Genomic DNA, 23,274 nt, shown 5'->3' with positions numbered 1-23,274 from the left:
CTCCGGGGCCAGCACGCAGTTTCCCTGCCGCTCTGGTCCTCTGCCGTCCCTGGTGGGTACATAATCAGCATCTTCCTTGCGTTTTCGACTCCATCCCCACCACTTATTTATCGACTTAGATGCCTAGTACTTGGCACAGTGATTCAGAAAGTCCTCTGGGACAGCGAGCTGCCAGGCTGACATCCAGAGGCGACAGAGGAGAGGCAGCGCCATCTCGTGCTGACGACAATGTGCACAGCAGTGACAGCGAGCTGCCAGGCTGACATCCAGAGGCGACCGAGGAGAGGCAGTGCCATCTCGTGCTGACGACAATGTGCACAGCAGTGACAGCGAGCTGCCAGGCTGACATCCAGAGGTGACCGAGGAGAGGCAGCGCCATCTCGTGCTGACGACAATGTGCACAGCAGTGACGTTTGTCCAGCCTGGCCATGTCAGTGCTTGCCTGGTGTGGATTTGCTCCCACAAGGCCCTCAGGGGTCTGAGGTGGTTCTCACCACCTAGCCCTCCCTCCTGGTCTGTACCCTCTTCTGCTCGGCCTGGGTGCACACTGCAGTTGCCCGTACCACCGACAGGGACCCAGTGCACAGAGCCCCAGGACACACTCACCCTAACCTATGTCCACCCCCAAACCTTCTTTCTCCCAGGGACCTGACTCCCACCCCTGCCTCTCCAACCACTGCCTGCCTCAGCTCCCCTGCCATCTCACTCCACCCCTGAGACCCCACGTGCTTCTGCATGGGCCATTCAGCCATCCCTGTTGCATGGAGGCTGCCCCTTCCTCTCTCCAGGCCACCACCTGGGGCAAGCTCCCCCTTCCCTGCCTCAGCTCCCAGGACTGAGGATGCATGTCAGGGCCTGAGCAGGCTGCTTGGCATGGAGCAGGCCTGCCCTACAGACCACACTCAATTAAGTTACTTGATGCTGGGGGGGGTGGCCTCTGAGACTGCAGCCCCACCCGAGGGCTCCTTTGAGAGCTCTCGGGCTGGCTAGTGGTCAGGAGAGAGCCAACGAGCCCCAGGCTGGGATGCTGAGTGGGAGCCCCTGACCCCCTCCCCTAAAGTGTCACGAACCTGCATGGCAAATAATTCTGCAGGTCTCGGGTGGGACCCCTGGAGGATTAGAAAATTAACACAGAAAGAAAAAGGATGGGATTGGGAGGACCCATTGCACAGGTAATAGCTTGCCAGAGCAAATCTCCACCCCTAAACCGCTTTATTTATAGGGCAGAGCAAAGTCATTAGCAAATCAAAGAGATCTCTGATACAAAGTCACATTTCCAAGGCAACTCAAGAATTCTCCCAAGTGCAGAAAACCCTCCACCCTGCATAACATCTTAAACTTCACAAAAACAAAGGGTAAAAAGAAAATTGCCTCCAGTCTCTCCGAGGGAGTGGGGGATGGGCTAACAGGAGGTGTGGAGAATTTAGCCTTTAGCAACTTAAGAGAGAGAGGTGGGGGGATAGGCAGCCTGTTAGCTTACTGCTAGTCCCCCACACCTCTGTCCCCCCAACATCGAAACCGTAAGGACCCTGTCAGCTTGCAGTCTCCAACACCAACGTGCTTGCCATCTGGACCCACACTGTGCAGCAGAAATGCAATGCCAGCCACTATGGAATCTTTAACCTTCTAGTAGCTACATTTTAACTCAGTATATCAAAAATATTATCATTGCAACGTACAATCAGAACTTATTGATAACGGCACTCCAGCATGTACTCTGCACTTGGAGCTAGCTCATCACGGTTCCGGCCAGCCCTGTCAGGTGCTCGGTGACGGTCTCCTTGGATGGACAGATCAATGGGAGAGGCTGGCTGTCATAATCATGGAAACGACAGCCGGCTTCTGCCCATTGTCCTGGCAAACATGCAGTCCTGTGCCATGTGTGCTGTGGGTAATGTGACAATAACTCCATCATGGAACTTTGCATGAGGAGTTACAACTTTGTCCCCTGACTCAGCTACAACTTTTCAGTTGATTCTAACTCAACCTGGGGGGGGGGGGTTCAGGGAGGTGGTTACATTCCTATTGAGGAGTAGACATGGCAGGCAAAGAGAAGGAAGCCTGCCTGATCAAGAATAACAATGGCTTGACCAGGCGGTGGCGCAGTGGATAGAGCGTCGGACTGGGATGCAGAGGACCCAGGTTTGAGACCCCGAGGTCACCAGCTTGAGCGCGGGCTCATCTGGTTTGAGCAAAGCTCACCAGCTAGGACCCAAGGTCGCTGGCTCAAGCAAGGGGTTACTCGGTCTGCTGAAGGCCCGCAGTCAAGGCACATACTAGAAAGCAATCAATGAACAACTAGGGTGTCGCAATGAAAAACTGATGATTGATGCTTCTCATCTCTCTCCGTTCCTGACTGTCTGTCCCTCTCTCTGTCTCTGTAAACAGACCAGAGCCATGCTGCTGCTCCGCGGTTCCCACTGCCGGTCGGTCTGTCTCACCCCTGCACGGGCCGGGCAGAAACCTGGCAACCAACGGGGACACCACCACTTCGGAGCCTCCAAAGCAAAGGAGGCACGCTAAGAAATGTCCTAAGTGTTTGTATGTACTCTTGGGAAAGAAAAAAAGAAAGTTGCAGGTCTAGCCCACCTTCTAGCCACGGCAACAACGAGACCCCCCACACCGAGCGAGGCCCCCGCAGCTGAGACAAGTGTCAATATGGCTGAGCCCACACGCGTTTGTCAAGGACCCAGCCATGCGCGCGGGGTCTGCGTCCGTCTGACGGCGGGCAACGACACAGACAGCCCGGCAGGCCTGTGCCCCCGCCCAGACCGCCGACAAAGGCCACAGAGCACCTAGGTAGCAGGGTGGGCTTTAAAGCTGAGGCTCTAGACCAGAGTCTCGACGGCACAGCCGCGGACCACAGAACCCTGTCCTCTACACAAGGCTACCAACAGTTGAGACCCTGAGGAGCCCTCCCCTGGGAGGCTTAGCAGGAGGGAGTAAGAAGGGGAAGAAAGCCCAAGGACCTTGCCTGTCGACTCTGGCATCACAGCTTTCCTTAGTCACCTCATAGGAGTCAGCACCAAGCTGCTACTTTAACATCGCCCCAGGGCTCCTCCTCAGCCTTGCATTTGTCCATTTGTCCAGGGTGGGCTGGTTTCTGCAGCTTATTGTCTTTCTGGGTTAGATCCTGCCAGGGCCAACCACTCGGCTTCTCAGAATGCCAGAGGGGCAAGTCTGGGCTCCAGCTCTTGGGCTCTTTGCACTCCAGGGTGAAGAGGAGCCTGTCCTGAGCCTGGGAGAATTGTGCTTCCCCCTTTCAGGAGGAGGGCTAACGACCACATCTCTCTCTTCTCTCTGTGTGGAGTGGTTGGAGTGGTTTGTTGGGACAAAACGACTGCGGAGCACCGTGACCCACCAGGAAGAAGTGGATCACGGGCATGGGGCCCAGGGCCGAGTTCTACCTCTAGCGGACGTTCCCCAACTCTGGGATGAAATGGGCTGGGGAACTCCATTTCCGCAAGGCAAATGTTAGCTTAGCAGAGTGGCCACGTCAGATGGGGCTGAAACTCTCCCCACACCCGCCTGGGGCTCTGACAGCGTGGCTGCTCCTTGGCCAGCGTCACAGCAAACAAACAGCTGAACCACACTCCTTCCTTCTTCCCTGGCCTCTGGGTCCCACTGGTGACCAGGGTGCCTTCCCACCCCAGGTCGTGCACCTCAGCCACTGTGGCAGTAGCAGTGGCTGCCCCTGAGAGCTTGGCCACCAGGTGATGTCAGACAGGCACACTTGCCACCCTTCCTGCCTTCTGGAAGGAGCTGGTCAAGTGCAGCAGGATGCTGCTCTAACCCACCCCTGCCAGACAGGTGTGCAGGTGAGTGGCCCTAGCCTCCCTTTGCTCCTGGGGGGGGGGAGAGAAAGACTCAGATGTCGGCACCCTTTATTCTCTAATATTCTGCATGGGTGGGCTCTGATGGTGCCGGCTGGGTGGGTGCCCGGGTGAGGCAGCAGCTGCGAGGGGGAGAAGCAGGAGACCGAGGCCCAGCAGCCTAGCTTTTCGCTGGGCCCTTGGGGGTCGCGCTCATTCAACACAAATATCCACTCGACAGCGGTTGGAGCCTCCGTCCACGGGACTCTGCGGTTTAGGGGACCCGGCTGGGCCCTCGAGGGGTATTAGAGCAGACAAGAGAGGGGCTGGGGGCTGCGCATCCAGTGCTCGACGGAGGGAAAAAACAGTATAGAATGTGTGCATGGAACAAGAGCAAAGGGGCCGGGGAGGTGACCGCGGAGCCGGGAAGGAGGAGGCCGAGGCGAGGCGGGCGGCTTGGCTGGGAGCCGACAGGACGACGCCCGACGGCGGGCACAGGCGTGCAGTGGGACTTCGACAGCAGCCTATGGACTGGGGCCGGCGGCGCCTGCCCCTTCCCGCGCTTTGCGGGGCAGACGGGCATTGATGCCCGACAGCTAGGTGTGGACGGAAACCAATTTCCCGGGCAGTAGTGAAAACAGGAGACGCGAACAGCCGTAACCAGGCAACCAGCGGGCCGCCTCGAGATGCGCACGCGCCATCCGCCCCGGAGGTCAGCACATGCGCAGTTTCAGTCGCTTCCCGTCCGCTTTCAGCCTTCGAGTCCAACGACCGAATGGGAGGAACGCGCTTGCGCCAGGGCGCCGCTTGGGTTCTCGGCTCAGGAGTAGCTGTTCCCGGCGGGTGCACCTGCCGGCATCGGTCGTTCAAGACTGGTTCCACCCTTGAGTCTGACTGAAGAATCGCGACTCTTCTCATACCCTAAAACAAGAAACGGCTGCAAGAAAGCCAGAGCCACCCGGGCGACGCCCGGGAGCGACCCCCGCACGCCCGGCTGGGAAGGTGGGCCAGGGGCGGGGCCAAGAGAGGGCGAGGGACTGGACGAGGCGGGGGGCGGGGCAAAGGGCGGGACCAAAAGATGGGGCATTGACGGATTGGATGCCGGAGGGGGCGGGGCCAAAGGATGCGGCAGTGAAGGAGTTGACGCGGTTGGGGCGGGGCCAAGGATGGGCTCTGGGAAAAATGCGAGCAAGGGGAGGGGTTAATGTAGAGCGGGGCGGAGATATGGGCGGGGCCAAGGAGTGGAGCTAAGGGAAACGCGCTGAAAGACTGGACGCTGAAGAGAGATGGGCGGAGTGAAGTGTCACCTGATGAGGGGCGGGGCTGGTATGCGGGGCGGGGCATCACAGAACAGCTGCGAGGGGCGGGGCCGGCTGGCGTGGCGCGCGCTGACGTCGCGGCCGGACACGTCGGCGGCGCGGCAGCCGCGGCGACCGGAGCCGGATGTGCCAAGATGGCTGCAACGGCTGCTGTGTCTGCCGTGTCTGCGCTCGTCTTAACCGCCGGGCCGGTTTCCGCGCGCGGCCCCTAAGGCGCTGGCACCCGGGATTGCGGAGGGGACCGGGCGGGAGCCGGCGCGGGCCTCCGCCTCCCTGGGGCGCGCCGGTGAGGGCCGGGGTCAGTGTGGAGGGAGGCGGTCGGGCCGGGTCGGGCCGAGCCCGGAGCTGGCGGAGCGTTTCCGGGGTGCCGCCGGCGGTCTGGGCGGGGGGCGCGGGCCGGCCGGGCTGTCTGTGTCGTTGCCCGCCGTCAGACGGACGCGGACCCCGCGCGCATGGCTGGGTCCTTGACAAACGCGTGTGAGCTCAGCCGTGTTGACACTTGTCTCAGCTGCGGCGGCCTCGCTCGGCGTGGGGGGTCTCGTTGTTGCCGTGGCTGGGAGATGGGCCAGACCTGCAACTTTCTTTTTTTCTTTCCCAAGAGTACATACATACACTTAGGACATTTCTTAGCGTGCCCCCTTGGCTTCGGAGGCTCCGAAGTGGTGGTGTCCCCGTTGGTTGCCAGGTTTCTGCCCGGCCCGTGCAGGGGTGAGACAGACCGACCGGCAGTGGGAACCGCGGAGCAGCAGCATGGCTCTGGTCTGTGGCGGCTGTGGGCCGCGGTGGCCGAGATGTTGCAACGGAGGGAGGTCGGGCGCTTGTGTTGTGTGTGTGTGTGTGTGTGTTTATCCAGGGTTAGAGGTGAAGGGTACACCTGCTTTGCCCTTTCTGTGATGCAAGGATCCCAGCGAAGCGCCTGGACACGTCACAGCCCTTTCAAGTCAGTTTTTGCAGCTTCCCTTTAAAACGGCTTGGAGCTTGGGCACGAGTTGCCTGTGAAGATTTTATTCTCCATGCCTATGATGTAGGCGTGATCAGAGAGGTGTTTCCCACCCCCATTTGGTTCTTGCCGACTAGAGTCGCAGACCGCAGGTTCCTAGAGGGACACTTTTCTAAGTTTGAGCACAGCCACCCTCCCTGCAGTCCCTCCCACCCCCCATCTCCTGTGCCCTCTCAGGATTGTGGGTGCTGTTATCTTAGCAAAGATAAGACAAGAGGCAAAGTAGCTTATTGCCTGTTCCCTGTGACTCATTCACCTTTAAGAGCAGTGACTTGAGCAAATCTCACAATTGTGCTGAGAGTTTTCTTCAGGGCCGTGTGTACCCTGGAACGGGATTCCTGCTTCCGTAAACATCCTTCCCGAGTGGCCTTTTGGATCTTGGTCATTTTTAGCAGTGTTTAGACTTCCCCCTTCTTTTTCTCTAGTGGTTAAGTGTGTTTGGCTCTGTACTTGGAAAAGTTGGAGTTTGGGGTGTGTCTGGGTCAAGTGCCCCAAAATCTGGCAGGGACCTCACTGGGGGGGGGGAGATTGTAGGCACAGGGCAAGACTCAGGTGCTCCTGTTGGTTTACACACTGAGAGCTGGAGGCAGCGGCCCTGGGAGGGGAGGAGTGCACTTTAACTGCCCCATATCCCAGGTCAGTGGCCAGGATTTCATAATGAAAATAGGAGTGCTTTAAATATTTCACCTAAATACAGGCAGTTTAATTGAAGAGCTAGAGTTATGAATAATGTATCTTTTAAGATCAGCTGGTCTCTTTGAAACAGTCTTTTAAAGTTGGATTGATTTGAGGCTACAGAGTGATTTGGGACAGAATACAATTCCCTGTAATCCTGAGATAAGTGATAGGCATTGTTTTTCTGCTGGTGAATAGAAAAAAGAAGATAAAAAGAATAAGATTCTTCAAGATAATTTAAGGCCCTGGCAGGGTAGCTCAGCTGATTAGAGCGTCGTCTGAATACGCCAGGTTGCAGGTTCGATCCCTGGTCACAGAGTATTTACAAGAGTAAACAATGGATGCATAAATGAGTAGAACAACAAATCAGTGCTTCTGTCTCTCTATTTCGCTTCCTCTTTCTCTAAAATTGTTAAAGTAAAAAAATTAGCCTGGCCTGTGGTGGCACAATGGATAGAGGCTTGACCTGGAACACCGAGGTTGCTGGTTTGAAATCGCCTCTTCGAAACCCTGGGCTTGCCTGACCAAGGCACACAGGACAAGCAAGCAGTGAACAACTAAAGTGAAGCAACTGTGAGTTGATACTTCTCATTCCACCACCCTCCTCTCTCTGTCAAATAAATAAAATGAAATATTAAAAAAATGAAAATTAAAAAGATTGTTTCAAATGAAATTGGTATATTGTTAGAAAGTTCTCAATTGTGTGTGGGGGAGGGATAGGCAATGCTACTTTGTAGGCAAGTGATAGCGATTGCTTCTAAAGCAGCTCTTAGTTCAGGAGTTGAGAAAATAATTCTAAGAGTTTCTATAAGGGCAATGTTTAAGTGTAAGCCTGTGAGATTTAGATTCTGGTGAGATTTCCCTACTGAACAATGGTAGTGGTTAGGGCACCTCAGAATCCACTGCAAGTAGAATTTCATAAGCTGAAACCCGGAAGGGACCCGAGAAATCGTCATACTGATTCTCTCTCTCTATAGATAAAGAAACGGCTGCAGAAGTAGTATGCCCGAGCCACTCAGCTGGACTGCCCTGCTCCACAGTGACACCCGACAAACATCCTCCAGGCCTGTGCCGTCCTTTTTTTTTTTTTTTTTTTTACCACTTTTCTTTTAAAAACTTTTTTAAAAAAATTTTTATTTTTAGAGAGGAGAGAGAGAGAAGGGGGGAGGAGCTGGAAGCATCAACTCCCATAGGTGCCGTGACCAGGCAAGCCCAGGGTTTTGAACCGGAGACCTCAGTGTTTGGGGCGATGCTCTGTCCACTGCGCCACCACAGGTCAGGCCAAGCCCAGGGTTTTGAACCGGAGACCTCAGTGTTTGGGGCGATGCTCTATCCACTGTGCCACCACAGGTCAGGTCAGGCAGGCCCAGGGTTTTGAACCGGCGACCTCAGTGTTCGGGGCGATGCTCTGTCCACTGTGCCACCACAGGTCAGGTCAGGCAGGCCCAGGGTTTTGAACCGGCGACCTCAGTGTTCGGGGCGATGCTCTGTCCACTGTGCCACCACAGGTCAGGTCAGGCAGGCCCAGGGTTTTGAACCGGCGACCTCAGTGTTCGGGGCGATGCTCTGTCCACTGCGCCACCACAGGTCAGGTCAGGCAGGCCCAGGGTTTTGAACCGGAGACCTCAGTGTTCGGGGCGATGCTCTGTCCACTGTGCCACCACAGGTCAGGCAGGCCCAGGGTTTTGAACCGGCGACCTCAGTGTTTGGGGCGATGCTCTGTCCACTGCGCCCCCACGGGTCAGGCGAGCCCAGGGTTTTGAACCGGAGACCTCAGTGTTCGGGGCCATGCTCTGTCCACTGTGCCACCACAGGTCAGGCAGGCCCAGGGTTTTGAACCGGCGACCTCAGTGTTCGGGGCGATGCTCTGTCCACTGCGCCACCACGGGTCAGGCTTTTTTTTTTTTTTTAAGCTACTTAGAACGGTTGAGGGTGTTCTGCTGAAGCCTTCCATGGAGGATTGTGTCCTGGGAGGCGTCCTGGGTGCCTGTCTCACAGGTGGAGGGAGTGGCTCCGATTACTCTGCCCTCAGTCTGTGTAAAGCAGAGCTGCTTGGTAAATGTCCTTTGGTTTTGAATGACAGCGTCACCCAAATGAAGCCTCCGGTGTTGTTTTTAACATACAGCCCATTAAATTTAAGTGAGTTTCCAAGTGCGAGTCAGTCAGAAAGGGTTTCTAATTGGCCCAGAATAGCATGTGTGGGCGGTAGTGAAAATAGGGGTTTATAGCACTGGTTTTCAGGTAGGGATAAGAAGTTTTATTTGTAAATTGCTGTACTTAAAACACAGTTGTGTTTTCTTTCCTTTTTTTTAAGAGAGGGAGAGACAGGAAGGGAGAGAGATGAGAAGCATGAACTCGTACTTGCAGCACTTTAGTTGTTCATTGATTGCTTCTCATATGTGCCTTGACCGGGTGGGGGGCTCCAGTTGAACCAGTGACCCTTGTTCAAGCCAGCGACCTTGGCCCCAGCGACTGTGGGATCGTGTCAGTGATCCCACGCTCGAGCTGGCGACCCTGCCTTCAAGCCAGCAACCTCGGGGTTTCGAACCTGGGACCTCAGCGTCCCAGGTCAATGCTCTGTGCACTGCACCATCACTGGTCAGGCAGGTATTTTTTTATCCGATTATTAGGTTTTCAAGAACAAAAACATTGCTTGTCTGTAAAAATGTGGCCGAAACTCGGGCGTTGTCCACCATTTCTCCCTCCATGTTCACTCTCCTCTGTGGTCGCTAACTCGCCTGCTTGTGAGCGTGGTGCTCTGGACAGAGCACTGATAACACAGAAAAGGGCTGTCTAAAGAGACAGAACTTGGATTTTTGTCTTAAGATAAGAGTAGATTATATATAATGTATTTAAGAACAAACAACAGAAAACTGTGAAGAGGCTTTTTGCCCTTTTGTTTTCAATGAGAGGTTTCTTGGCACTCTGCCTATTGCTGAAAAGGTTTGAATCAAGTCGTTTGGCCCCTTTCACAGCTGCTTTACGTGGCCTTGAGCTTTCCAGGCTTGGCCGTTCCAGCCCCAGCGCTCAGAGGGCCTGGGTTTCCTGTGGGTGTACAACCAGCCCTGTGCAAAAAACAGGACACTTGACGTGGTGGCGCAGAGGCCTTCTGGATCGGATACATTTTACATATTTATTTTGCAGTTTGTGTTACTGTGTCCTTGTTAACACTTTCGTGAAGGGAAACGGAAGAGCTGGTTTTAAACTTTGGTTCTCCTTTGGAGATTTAAAATAACCTGTATGGGAAGTGTGATACACAATCTTTGTAGAGAGTCTCTGGATCTGGTGACGGTACAGGAAGAGTGACCACATCCCTGGTGGTGAATCAGACTGGTGGGTTCTGCCTGTCCCTGCCAGCAGAGGCCATTCCTATGGGTCCTTAACCCAGTTATGTAACTGAGTCGCAGAGAAGGGCAGTGACTTGTCTGAAGTCACTCAGCAAGGCAGGGCATAGCCAGTGCCTGTGCTCCCGTCCAGTGTTCATGCCCCAGAACAGGGCGGCAGTTCTGGACAGGAGTGGGGGTCAGGGAGACGTGTCCTTCAGGACTTCGTGACATGAAATCACTGACTGTCTTTTTCTTTTTTCTCAGTTTTCTTGATTTCAACCAGGACTTTGACCATATGGGTTTTGTGCCAATTTTTTCTTTTTTTTTCTTTTTCAGTTCAAAATAAGGGTAACCTAGATCCTGCTTCTCTCTGCAAGTGGCATCGAACTGTACAAGAGCTCAGCCATGCAGCCGCCACCACAGGCTGTCCCGCCCAGCGTGGTGGGGCCGCCTCCAGCCGGGAGTCCTCCGAGCATGTTCTGGTCCAGCAGCCCCTACAGGAGACAGGCCCCCACCGGCGCCCCAGGGGGTGCAGCCGCGCGCCCTCTGCAGCCCGTGACGGACCCGTTCGCCTTCAGTAGACAGGCGCTTCAGCACACCTCGCTGGGCAGCGCACCCAAGAGCAGCCCACCGGTTTTCCCAGGCCCCGCCCCAGAGGCATTTCTGCAGCGCCCTGGGGCGCCTGTGCCGCACACACACCCCGGGAATGGCTCCAGGGGACCCTGCGAGCCTCTGCCGGGACCTCTGTCACAGCCCAGGCCGATGGCCGGTCCATTTTCCAGTGTGCTGACCCCTTCAGCACCACCTGGGCCTGAGATGAAGAGGAGTGCCGAGGTCGCGTCCAGCTCCGAACGTGAAGTTCAGGCTCAGTGCATTCCAGGAGTGGGTCCTGACGGTTTTCACGGGGGCCACCCGCACGGGAACCTGCCGGGGCCCGACAGACCGCTGAGCGGGCAGAACCCTCACGACGGTGCCCCAGCCCCGGCCGCCTCCCCTTTCTCCTCTCAGCCCCGTCAGCAGACGCCAGGGCAGTGGGGCCCGGTGCAGGGAGGCCTGCAGCCCTCAGGTCAGCATTACTGGCCCGGCCTAGAAGGGCCCGTTCCAAACGTGGGGCCCCAGGCCTCTGGCCTTTCCCACTTCTCTGCTCTGTCCAGCTCGCCTCAGGGTCCCAGCCACGAGCAGCGTGACCCTTCTGTCCCAGGACCCCTGGCTGGCGATGGAAGAGATGAGGCTGCCTACCTACAAGGCGGAAACCACTCAGCAAGTAACTCTGATCTTGAAAACGCGTTCAGGCAGACTTTCCGAGTTGCACACGCTCGGGCTGGCCAGGAGCTCCGGCCGGGTCCAGCAGCGCATAACGAGCAGCTGCCAGACACTGCCCTCGTGAACCCCTTCGCTCAGGGAAGTAGCCCCGAAGGCCACTTGCACTACCCGCTGGGGGCTGGGCCCAGCGGGGCCTTGCCAGATGCAGACTCGAGCACACTCTCCATGTTTTTCCAAGGGGGGGAGACAGAAAATGAGGAGACCCTCCCATCTGAAGACATAGGATCTGCTGGCCAGTCTGACTTTGACGGTTTCTCCCCCAGTGCCGGCCTGGGCCCTCCCCCCACACACGGGGGAGCAGGCGGCGTCCACCAGGCCTTCCTCAGAGCCCCCCGCGGCGAGCCCACACAGCAGGGAGCAGACACGCAGCCTCTCTTTCCTCTGTTGGCAACCGCCCAGCACGATCACGCAACCACTAAGAGTGCTGCTGTTGACTTGTGGGGTGATAGGGCAGGTGCAGGCGGCTCACACTGTGAGAACGTGGAGAACTTAGAGTTCACCCAGAACCAAGAGGTCCTGCCAAGTGAGCCCCCAAGTTCGGATGCTGCCTCCCCCGGCGACCAGCTCCGATACGGGACCCTTGGCGGGCCCGCACCCCCCAGGCTCGGTGTGGCTGGCCATGCTGGAGGCGGGGGCTCACAGCCCGAGGCCCTGGATGCGCTGCTGCACCCCGTGCGGTCTGATAGCGTGTCATCCAGCTACAGCAGCAAGAGCCACCGGAGTGTTTCTGGTGCCACCAGGCCCCAAGACCTGGGCACCTTCATCCAGCAGGAAGTTGGGAAACCTGAGGACGAGGCTTCAGGGAGCTTTTTTAAGCAAATCGATTCTTCTCCCGTGGGAGGCGAGACAGACGAGGCCGCTGTGAGCCAGCGCTCCCACAGCAGTCTGTCCCAGCCCTTAACCCCAAGCCCCCCCCAACCCACAGGGGTATTTCAGACAAGTGTCAATAGTTCTTTCGAGCCAGTGAAATCCCACTTAGTTGGTGTAAAACCAGTTGAAGCCGATCGTGCCAATGTGGTGGGTGAGGTGAGGGGGACCCATGCCCACCAGAAGCACAGACCAGCCGCTGCCCCGCCTGACGCCTGTCCTGGCAACCTGGAGCAGCCCCCGGACAACCTGGAGACCCTCCTCCCGCCCCAGGCCCATCCTCTGCCTCCTCCCACACCTGCAGAAGCCAGTCATGGCCTCCCGCACCCTGGGGGGCCGCCTTCGGAAGCTGTGCTTTCAACCCCTGAGAAGAGGCCCTCGACCCGGGCCCAGGCAGCCGTCAAGTGTGAGAGCCCAGCAACGACTCTGTGGGCACAGAACGAGTTGCCAGACTTCGGGGGCAACGTCCTTCTAGCCCCCGCTGCTCCTGCACTTCACGTGCCTGGGAAAGCTCAGCCCTCTGAAGTGATCCAGCCTCCAGATGAGGGGGTGTCCGGCCAGCTGTCCCGGCAGCTGGGCTGCCTCCCCTCCCTGCAAAGCGGGGACAGCCTCGGGGCTTCCGAGAACCTCGAGAACCCTCCCAAGATGGGAGAAGAGGAGGCCCTTCTGTCGCAGGCAAGTTCTGGTTATGCCAGTCTGTTGTCCTCACCGCCTACTGAGTCTTTGCAAAATCAGCCCGTCTTGATTGCTCAGCCTGATCAGAACTGGAATCCAGCCCAGCCCCTTCACTGTCCTGTGCCCTTGTCACATCCTAACGAGAAGACTCAGTCCTGGAGAGATGCCCGGGTGGGGGACACAGCTGCCGTGAGTGGCAAGGCCTTGGGGGGCGATTCTGGAGAACCCAAGCCTCTGTTGGGGGTTCCAGCGGGTTCTCTCGTCTTCTCACCTCTGTCTCACAATCTTGCCCAAAGTAATTTTCCACAAGTCTCTGGTACTTCTGAAATGGCTTGCCCTCAGCCTGCTCATTTGCTGGTTGCACCACCATCTCATCCACCTGCAAAGAACTTGCTTCCAGAAAGTCAGAAGAGTCACAAAGCAGAGAGTGCTCCCCGGGAGCTGGTTAATGGCTCTGCTGGGAGCATCACGTTGGTGTCGCCCACAGACACCACCTTGGGACTTCATAATAATAAGGCACATCTCCCCAGTAATCAGGAAGAGACTTCGGGAGCCCTAGACTTCACATTAAATAGGACTTTGGAAAATCCTGTAAGAACATATAGCCTTCCCCCTTCTGAGAGTCCAGCCTCTTATCAGGAGATCATTCCCAGTCATCCCAGACCTCCTGGAGCTGGGGTGCATAACCCAGACCATTTCTACCAACAGGTGACAAAAGGTGCTCAGGACCAGCAAGGCCCGGAGGGAGCCCAGCAGGAGCCAGCTCCTCCCCCACAAGGGCCCAAAGCAGCACCTTCAGAACCCTCAAACCCGGAAGGTCTCCCAGAGCCAGGACAGTCTCAGAGCTCAGCCCAGCCCCCTGCGAGTCCGGTTCCCGCTGACCCAGGGCCGCCGCCGCTGCCTCGGCCACCTCAGTCCTCCAACGCCTCGGTCGTGTCAAGCAGCTCGAGCCAGGCAGCCGTGCCGCCGGGCCAGCCGTGGATGCCACCCCCGGACTTGGCGTCCTACTATTATTACAGACCTCCGTACGACAGCTACCAGGGCCAGTACGCCTCACCGTACCCGCCGGAGCCTGGCACAAACCCGCTGTACTACCAGGTAGGTGGAGCTCAGACCGTGCGACCCTTTGACCCGCGGTTCTCTCTTGCGTGCTCCTTGGCGGGGTTCTGTCGGTTCAGGGGTCGCAGTAGCGTGCCGCTGTGCAGGACTCCAGCCTGCACCGCCCGGGAGAAAAGTGCTCCCGGCCGCTCCTGCTCAGCCACGCACGGCCTGTCTCGCGGACATCTGCACTTAGCACATCGAGTTCCGGAAACACCTGCTTAGTGTTTGTATCTCGCAGCACTCCCAGCTTGTGGGATGGAGAAGCCCTTTGCTACCTGTCACACCTGTTGGCTGTCTGCAGGACCCCGATGTCTGAGTTGCAGGCTTTGGGACACTGGAAAGCCCCTTGAAGAAGCTTGTGTGTGGTGGTGACATCAGCAACCTACCTAGCAAGCAGCAGGAAAACCGTAGTCTTTTAGCCTGACCAGGCGGTGGCGCAGTGGATAGAACGTCGGACTGGGATGCAGAAGACCCACGTTCGAGACCCTGAGGTCGCCAACTTGAGCGCGGGCTCATCTGGTTTGAGCAAAGCTCACCAGTTTGGACCCAAGGTCGCTGGCTTGAGCAAGGGGTCACTCGGTCTGCTGAAGGCCCGTGGTCAAGGCACATACGAGAAATCAATCAAGGTGTCGCAATGAAAAACTAATGATTGACGCTTCTCATCTCTCTCTATTCCTGTGTCTGTCCTAACTATTCCTTTCTCTGACTCTGTCTCTCTAAAAAAAAAATCATCTGACTCTCTCTGTTTCTGTTAAAAAAAGAAAAAAGAAAACTATAGACTTTTACATCTCCCCTTCGGAATAAAAACATTTAGGGGAAAAGAGTTAACCCAGATGAAACAGCTGGAGGGTGAAATTCCAGCAGCTTGTCTCAGGTTCCCGGTGAGTCCACAGTGGGGTGGGGACCAGTGGCCACACAGAAGGGTCCTTCTGCCTCTGTCCCAGTGCTGCAAGAAGACCTAGAGGAATACTGCCCGAGGCTGTTGTTTCAGTTAGGTTCTGCATTTGTTTGAAAAAGTGGGGTCCAAGAGGACATGTTTGATTATTCTCTCTTTGTCACCTCCATTCTGGGCCCAGGGTCATTCAAGGTCAGCCGAAGCAGTGGGGTTGTGGACCAGGAAGGTTGAAAGTGCTGACTCACAGCAGGGGCAGGCGTCTGAGCTGAGGACTGGGGTGGGGGAGCTGTGATCAGAGAGGCTGGGCCAGGCTGATGGGAGGCCTGGGCCCTGTCTTGGTTCCTGAGCGTCTTTGTGTGAGCGTAAGTAGAGACACTTCTTACCATGGACACCTGGGAGTTCTAGGGTCCCAAAGGAGCCACATGGGCTTGATTCCCATAGCAAGAAGTTCAGCTCTGCCGGGAGCCCAGGGAGGCCAGCGGAGCGCCACACCTGCTCTGGGCCTTTGTGCAGCGCCACCATAGCTCCTGGGAGTTCAATGTCACTTCTCTGGGAGCCCACACCCCTCTGCTTTTCTCTCTGTGTTACTGTAGCTTGCAGCACCAGTCACGTTCGTGTGACATGACTTTCTGTCCTCTGCCAGGTGAGGAGAGTCGGGCTCTCAGACACAGGACTGATTCTGGCTGGTGCCTGGACCACCACCTCTCTGCTTCTGGTCTGCAGGTGGCTGTCCCTTAGAGACAGAGCTGTTGGTTCAGTGGTTGGTAATGGGGCTGAAAGCCTCTGAGAATTAAGGGTCCTCTTCTTGAGGGTGCCTGTGGCTTTGGGCCCTTTCAGACAGGACACAGCTGTGAGTCCTGGTACCTCTGCACTTGAGACCTCAGGAAGCAGAACCCTAACAGCCCTCACGAGTTGCTCCAGCCCCTGGGGTGCCTGCCGACTGGCTGGGGTCCCCTGAGCAGGGCAGGGCAGTTGTTTTCAGGACGGGCAGCTGCCTGCCTCGGGCGGTCCTCCTCTAGGTCTTTTGTGCACGGAAGCCCTGTGTCCAGCGTCCCTGCGAGAGCGGCGTCTGACCCACTTAGAGCCAGTGCTCCTTGCTGGATGGCCTGGCTCTTCAGTGGTGTCTAATGTTGCACAAACCTGTCTTCAACAGGACGTCTATGGCCTGTACGACCCCAGATACAGGCCCTACGAGAGTGCATCATCCACCTACCCCGAGAACTACCGCTACCCTGAGCCTGAGCGGCCCAGCTCCCGAGCAAGTCACTGTTCAGACCGGCCAGCTGCCAGGTGATCGATGCTTGTGTTGCTGGCTCTGATGGCACTGTCCTGATTTCAAAAGACTGTATGTGTGAGGAAGTGTGCACACCTGTTGTGTTGCTGTATTGTCAGTGTGGACAGGTTGCAAGATGCATGCATACATTTATTTTTTGCAAGGTGCATTTTTAAATTGAGGTGTGCACGTTGCCCTGCATTTATGGCCATGCTGTCAGCTAGCCTTTGCTCACACCAGGCCCCCGCAAGGCCACCGGGAAGGCGCCACTGTCCTTGCGCAGGTTTCTCCCTGGACCAGGCAGTGGCCCCATCTCGGGGCACGTGTGCGCTCCAGAGGCTCGCCGGCTGCATGCTCAGAGTCCTAGACTGCAGCAGCTTTTACCTTGCGGAATGTTCCCTACCACGGGTCCCAGAGTCCATGGTGCTTAGACTGGGTGGCCTTGGGCCAGAACTCAGCTGGTCCCTTGGCCTAAAAGCCCATGCTTTCCCCCAACACTGTCTCTTGCGCAGGAGACCCCAGGTATCTCTGTCCTGCTCCTTTCTCACACAGCCTGGCTCAGCACGGCCACATGGAAAGAGCCCCAGGGCCGTGCTCCAGCCCAGTGAGACTTGAGCCATCAGAGGCCCCCTCAGGTGCAGATGGGGTTGGAATGAGGGGCGGCACCGTCGGCGTGGCCAGCTCTGCCTGCCTTCCAGAGCCTCTGCCTGGCAGAGTGAAATCTCACAGCTGCAGGCTGCACAGGGAATGTGGCTCCTTAAACTTGGGACAGAGGAGGCTGGTCACTGCTGTGGACTTGGAATCGTGGGTGCCTTATGCTGGCCCTCTGGGCTCTGGTAGCTGACAGCGAGCCTTTGCTGTCAGCTGGCCTCTGTCTAGTGCCATGGGGGGATGTGCTGACCTGGGTGTCACCGGGCATACTAGCTGCTTTACGTGGGAAGGTTCGGAGTCGGCCCCTGGTGCTGCCCTGACACCTGGGGAGCATTCTGATTCAGTGACGGCAACGGGCTGCTGTTTCCAGACCCCCAGGAGGGAGGGCGTGTGTGGCTCACTGGTTTCCTCCGCCCGCCCACCTGCAGATCAGCCTGCGACTCCTGTCAGAGGCCAGGGCTGGCTCCATGCAGAGCAGCGTCTAAGCAGAGGCTAGGGGCCACGGGGAGGGTGTTCCTTTGTCTGCAGTCCCGTGCCCCTTGGCTGCAGGCCTGCCTCTATGTCCTGCCCTGTCCTGGGTCGGGGCGTGTATGCATGTGTGCCTGTGGCCATACATGTGTGCATGTGTGCGTGTGCGTGTGGCCATACATGTGTGCATGTTTCCACCTACCATTTAGCGTCAGCTTGTCTTTCTCCTGCTGCTGTGATCACATCCCTGCGGGCGCTGCTGGGAGTGAGCCTGGCCCTCCTTCTCTTCTCAGTGCTTGTCTTTCCCGAAGGGTGCAGGGTTCCTGGGGGCGAGGAGGCGTGTGTTCCTTGCGGTGCGCTGCATCAGGTCATTTTTCGGAGGCGCCCCCTCCCCCCGTGTGTGCAGGGCCTCTCGGGGCAGCCGGAGTGGGCGCTAGGCTGAGGCGTGGGCACTCCATCTTGGGAGTTGTGCCCACTGAGCCCCAGGCTTAGCTGAATGAGATGTGAGGGAAGTCCCTTTTACAAGTCAAATGTTGGCCTGGCCTGTGGTGGCGCAGTGGATCAGGCACCGACCTGGGACGCTGAGGTCGGTGGTTCAAAACCCTGGCTTGGCCCTGGCCGGTTGGCTCAGTGGTAGATCGTCGGCCTGGCGTGCAGAAGTCCCAGGTTCGATTCCCGGCCAGGGCACACAGGAGAAGCGCCCATCTGCTTCTCCACCCCTCCCCCTCTCCTTCCTCTCTGTCTCTCGCCGCCGAGGCTCCATTGGAGCAAAGATGGCCCAGGCGCTGGGGATGGCTCCTTGGCCTCTGCCCCAGGCGCTAGAGTGGCTCTGGTCGCAACAGAGCGACGCCCCGGAGGGGCAGAGCATCGCCCCCTGGTGGGCATGCCGGGTGGATCCCGGTCGGTCGGGTGCATGTGGGAGTCTTTCTGACTGTCTCTCCCGGTTTCCAGCTTCAGAAAAATACAAAAACAAACAAACCAACCAACCCTGGGCTTGCCTGGTCAAGGCACATATGGGAGTTGATGCTTCCTGCTCCTCCCCCTTCTCTCTCTCTCTCTTTCTCTCTCTCTCTCCTCTAAAATGAATAAATAAATAAAAATAATTAAAAATCAAATGTTATCTAAAGAAAATACACATATTTTATGTGTAAAAAGTTACACATATATATTTATTTTTATTAAGAAAATTTTAATTAAAAAAGCAAAAAGGCCTGACCAGGCAGTGGCACAGTGGATAGAGCGTCGACTGGGATGCGGAGGATCCAGGTTTGAGACCCTGAGGTCGCCAGCTTGAGCGTGGGCTCATCTGGCTTAAGCAAGGGGTTACTCAGTCTGCTGAAGGCCCACAGTCAAGGCACATAAGAGAAAGCAATCAGTGAACAACTAAGGTGTCGCAATGAAAAACTGATGATTGGTGCTTCTCGTCTCTCTTCGTTCCTGTCTTTCTGTCCCTATTTATCCCTCTATCTGACTCTCTCTCTGTCTCTGTAAAAAAATTAAAAAATTAAAAAAATAAAATAAAAAATACTATTTAAACTTGGCTATTAGAAAACAATTGTCATTAAGCCTGTCCAAGAGTGTTGCTGCCCCAGGTCTGATACCTGATCTTCCTGCCAGGTTCCACCTCTTCTGTTATGCGAGGCAGTCAGCTAACTCCCCGGGGCTGAGGCCCCCAGGGCAGGCTCAGCTTGCCCCGCTCTGAGCATGCTCAGCACAGTCTGCAGCAGGTCTGAAACTGACTTCATAGCTCAGCGCCCCAGGACCTGCTTCAGCCCTGGCTTTACGGGCGGGCGGGCGAGTTTCTGGAGGAGGGGTCTGTTGGGAACCACCCTGTGTTTTCAGGCAGGGCCCTCCCGAAGGTTACTACGGTCCCAGGAGCGGATGGAGCAGCCAGAGCGACTACACCAACTACTACTGTGGCCAGTACAGTTACGGAGGTAGGTGGACCGCCCGGCCAGCTGCTGTTAGGGACGCACTGCTGCCCGGTGAGCAGCTCTCTGCGGGGCCCTGAGGTAATGTCCCTCTGGTGGTCTGTTTCATCCGAGAACCAAAGCAGTCTGCCTCTAGCAGTCATTCTGTGTGCTGTTTATTCTGAAGTCACACTGCAGTTACAGTGTTGCCGTGTCTGTGTAGGGCCAGCAGCTGTCTCTGAAGTCACACTGCAGTTACAGTGTTGCCGTGTCTGTGTAGAGCCAGAAACTGTCTCTGAAGTCACACTGCAGTTACAGTGTTGCCGTGTCTGTGTAGGGCCAGCAGCTGTCTCTGAAGTCACACTGCAGTTACAGTGTTGCCGTGTCTGTGTAGGGCCAGCAGCTGTCTCTGAAGTCACACTGCAGTTACAGTGTTGCCCTGTCTGTGTAGGACCAGCAGCTGTCTCTGAAGTCGCACTGCAGTTACAGTGTTGCCGTGTCTGTATAGGGCCAGCAGCTGTCTCTGAAGTCACACTGCAGTTACAGTGTTGCTGTGTCTGTGTAGAGCCAGCAGCTGTCTCTGAAGTCACACTGCAGTTACAGTGTTGCCCTGTCTGTGTAGGACCAGCAGCTGTCTCTGAAGTCGCACTGCAGTTACAGTGTTGCCGTGTCTGTATAGGGCCAGCAGCTGTCTCTGAAGTCACACTGCAGTTACAGTGTTGCCGTGTCTGTATGGAGCCAGCAGCTGTCTCTGAAGTCACACTGCAGTTACAGTGTTGCCGTGTCTGTATAGGGCCAGCAGCTGTCTCTGAAGTCACACTGCAGTTACAGTGTTGCCATGTCTGTGTAGGGCCAGCAGCTGTCTCAGAAGTCACACTGCAGTTACAGTGTTGCCGTGTCTGTGTAGGGCCAGCAGCTGTCTCAGCAGAGCTCTTAGTGGTTCTAGAGCGGCCTTGCCTGCATGTGACTATTTAAGTTGATCAGACACAGAGAAAGCAGCGCCATAGTGGCACTGGCCGTGCCTGACTTGCTCTGTGCCATGGCCCTGGCACTGGAGGGCACAGACATGTCCTCTGGCTGCCCAGGTGCCGCCTGCTGTCTGTCAGGCGGGGTGTGCTTCTGAGCCGTGTACCCGGGCCCTGCTGCTCCCTCTGCAGAGCTGTGTCCCGGGCTCAGTGCACGGGGGTTCGGGGCGGCAGCCCTCACCTACCCTGCACGGCTGCCCACCTTGCACCTGGTCCTCTGTTCCCCTGCTGTGTCTGTATCGCCTTGGACACACGCTCTGCACACTTGCCAAAAAATGGTGTATCCGTTTGTTTTTAACGATACTGGCTTTTTAAAAAGCTGTCCTTTAGATTTGAGTATTTCTTAAACCTTTCTAGACTACATTGGAAGACAATGTGCATAAAACTTACAGTTTACGGATTAACTATTTAAATCAGTAATTGTGGGCAAGAACAAGAAGATATTATGTAGCAGTGTTTTTCTTATCTTTTTAATCATATGTTTTGAGATAAAAACAGCCCGTGGCCATAAGGTGTCAAACACACTGTGAGACTCAGCCGGGCCCTCAGGTATCTGTTAGCATCCCAGGGTCGTGCTGACTCTCAGACCCTCAGGTATCTGTTAGCACCCCAGGGTCGAGCTGACTCTCAGGCCCTCAGGTGTCTGTTAGCACCCCAGGGTCGTGCTGACTTTCAGGCCCTCAGGTGTCTGTTAGCACCCCAGGGTCGTGCTGACTCTCAGGCCCTCAGGTGTCTGTTAGCACCCCAGGGTTGTGCTGACTCTCAGGCCCTCAGGTATCTGTTAGCACCCCAGGGTCGGGCTGACTCTCGGGCAAGTTCGGTTCCACTGGGCCTGGAGCCTTTCCCGCAGGTGTGGGGCCGCCAGTCTCTCCAGGGAAGGCCGGGCACTGTCCTCTGAGCGTGTTGTATTAACCCATGAAACTCTTGCTTGCAGAACCGGGTCGCTGGGATCGGTACCCCTATGGCTCCAGGTTCAGGGACCCCCGCCCCTACGACCGCAGGTACTGGTACGACCCGGAGTACGAGCCGTACAGGAAGGAAAGCTACGCTTACACGGACAGGTGGGTGAGGTAGGGAGGACCGGAGCCGTGCTTCGTACTGACCCGTGAGCTGTGCTTGTGTGGGTTCCGGGTGCGGGGCTGGCTTCACGGTCGCTGTCAGGAAGGGGCAGGTGCACCGAGCGAGCCCGAGCCCTCCCTGCGCTCCTCTCTGGGGGCCTCAGTGCGTGCCTGGGGCTGCTCCGCCCTCATCTTCCTGGTGTCCGTGAGAAGCCTGACACTGACCACGAGCTTGCAGCGTCCTGCTCTGACTCTTCAGATGGGCCGGAATGTGGACTTGGGTTACAGTGACGCCCCTCGAGGGGGCCGGACCAGTATCTGTGGAGTCGGGACTCGACACGGTGGGAGGGTGGTGGGCAGGGAGCACCTGGTGGGGCTTGGACGTGGGGCAGCGTGCTCGCCGTGTCCGGCGGGGCGGCCCCCAGTGCCCCTTCTTGCCTCTGCTCCCCTAGGCCTGAGAGGTACGACGACCCTTGGAGGTACGACCCTCGCTTCACAGGGAGTTTCGACGATGACCCCGAGCCCCACCGGGACCCGTACGGGGAGGACGCGGACCGGCGCAGCGTGCACAGCGAGCGCTCGGGGCACAGCCTGCGCAGCGCGCCCAGCATGCACAGCCACCACAGCAGCTTCAGCGGCCACTCCCAGCAGGTGGGCGCCTGGCCCCGGGCCTGTTCAGAACCCTCCTGCCCCCTGCGGTGTGCTGAGGGCACGCTCCCCGCCCTGCTGCCCTTCACGGGAACTGACTTGACCTGCCGGCTTTGTGTTTCTAAGAGTCAGGTTTACAGAAGTCACAATGTGACTGTGGGTCCCTATGAGGCCCCGCCTCCACCTGGCTCCTTCCACGGGGACTATGCCTACGATGCCTACAGCAGTGCCCAGGGCTTCCCGGAGTACGGCTACCCTGTTGATGCCGGCTGGCCCACCGCGGAGCAAGGTGTGTGTGGTCAGGGCTCTGCATGTCCATGTCCACAGAGGCAGAGGGCTCTAGGTCACGCCACAGGGTAGCTCCACGAGCTTGGGATGGGACACAGGCAGTGGGCTGTAGCTCTGATGGGAACTGAGGATGGTCTGGCCTGGTCCTTCCCCGCGGAGTGAGGATGGTCGTGTCACAGCATGCCAGTCCTTCTGGGTGACAGGGCTGCCAGCATCCCTCGGGCTGTGGTTGGGCTCACAGGCCAGAGAGCAGCCTTACCCGTCTGTCACATGCACTCATGTGACTCCGTGTGCGGGTGCACCACCAGGTCCTTAGATGGGTCCTCCTGTCCCCATGCCAGCCGCAGGGGTAACCAGCTTGTGGAGGAAATTTCTAATTCCCCTGGAGAAACTGTCATACTTGTCACTCACATGTGCCACATCCTCAGTCTCCTTTAAATGTGTGATCAAGTGCCGGTCTTGAAAACTGCAAAAATATACGTGAAGTTCAAAAATGTAATAGTGGACTTTCCTTCTAAAAGCAGTATTTCCAACAGAAACACTCCTTTTTTCACCCTGGCCAGGTAGCTCAGTTGGTTAGAGCATCATCCTGATATGCAAAGGTTGTGGGTTTGATCCTCGGTCAGGGCACATACAGGAACAGATCGATATTTCTGTCTTGTTCTCTCTCTCCTTTCTTCTCTAAAATCATATGTAAAATTAGGGAAAATCCTCCTTTTTGACTGGAGGTACCACACACTTATTGTATGCCAGGTTACTCGGCTTAGAAGTTGAAAATGAGAGCTAAGACCCTGGCCAGTTGGCTCAGTGGTAGAGCGTTGCCCTGGTGTGTGGAAGTCGCGGGTTCGATTCCCAGCCAGGGCACACAGGAGAAGCACTCATCTGCTTCTCCACCCCTTCCCGTCCCCCTTGTGTCTGTCTGTCTCTCTGTCTCTCTCTGTCTCTCTCTTGTCCTGCAGC

The 23,274-nt window shown here is 56.8% G+C and overlaps 1 protein-coding gene across 7 annotated transcripts in view; it reads left to right on the top strand.

Annotated features, from left to right (window-relative positions):
- The first annotated feature begins 4,532 nt into the window (after nucleotides 1–4,532).
- SEC16A (SEC16 homolog A, endoplasmic reticulum export factor) overlaps nucleotides 4,533–23,274 on the top strand; it is a 39,299-nt gene continuing 20,557 nt past the window's right edge. For 4 of the 7 annotated variants that reach the window (XM_066366699.1, XM_066366702.1, XM_066366700.1 and 1 more), the window contains exons 1-7: nucleotides 5,212–5,417; nucleotides 10,469–14,095; nucleotides 16,147–16,283; nucleotides 19,228–19,322; nucleotides 21,255–21,381; nucleotides 21,831–22,029; nucleotides 22,153–22,315. In XM_066366699.1, the coding sequence (XP_066222796.1) occupies nucleotides 10,538–14,095; nucleotides 16,147–16,283; nucleotides 19,228–19,322; nucleotides 21,255–21,381; nucleotides 21,831–22,029; nucleotides 22,153–22,315 (4,279 nt within the window). In that variant the 5' untranslated portion in view covers nucleotides 5,212–5,417; nucleotides 10,469–10,537. Of the gene's footprint in view, nucleotides 4,815–5,211; nucleotides 5,418–10,468; nucleotides 14,096–16,146; nucleotides 16,284–19,227; nucleotides 19,323–21,254; nucleotides 21,382–21,830; nucleotides 22,030–22,152; nucleotides 22,316–23,274 lie in introns of those variants that run through there. The other 3 variants (XM_066366703.1, XM_066366701.1, XM_066366698.1) reach the window with 3 other exon arrangements.

The sequence above is a fragment of the Saccopteryx leptura genome, chromosome 2 (assembly GCF_036850995.1).
Source record: "Saccopteryx leptura isolate mSacLep1 chromosome 2, mSacLep1_pri_phased_curated, whole genome shotgun sequence".
Classification (NCBI taxonomy): domain Eukaryota; kingdom Metazoa; phylum Chordata; class Mammalia; order Chiroptera; family Emballonuridae; genus Saccopteryx; species Saccopteryx leptura.
This window is presented reverse-complemented; position numbering and strand designations above follow the sequence as displayed.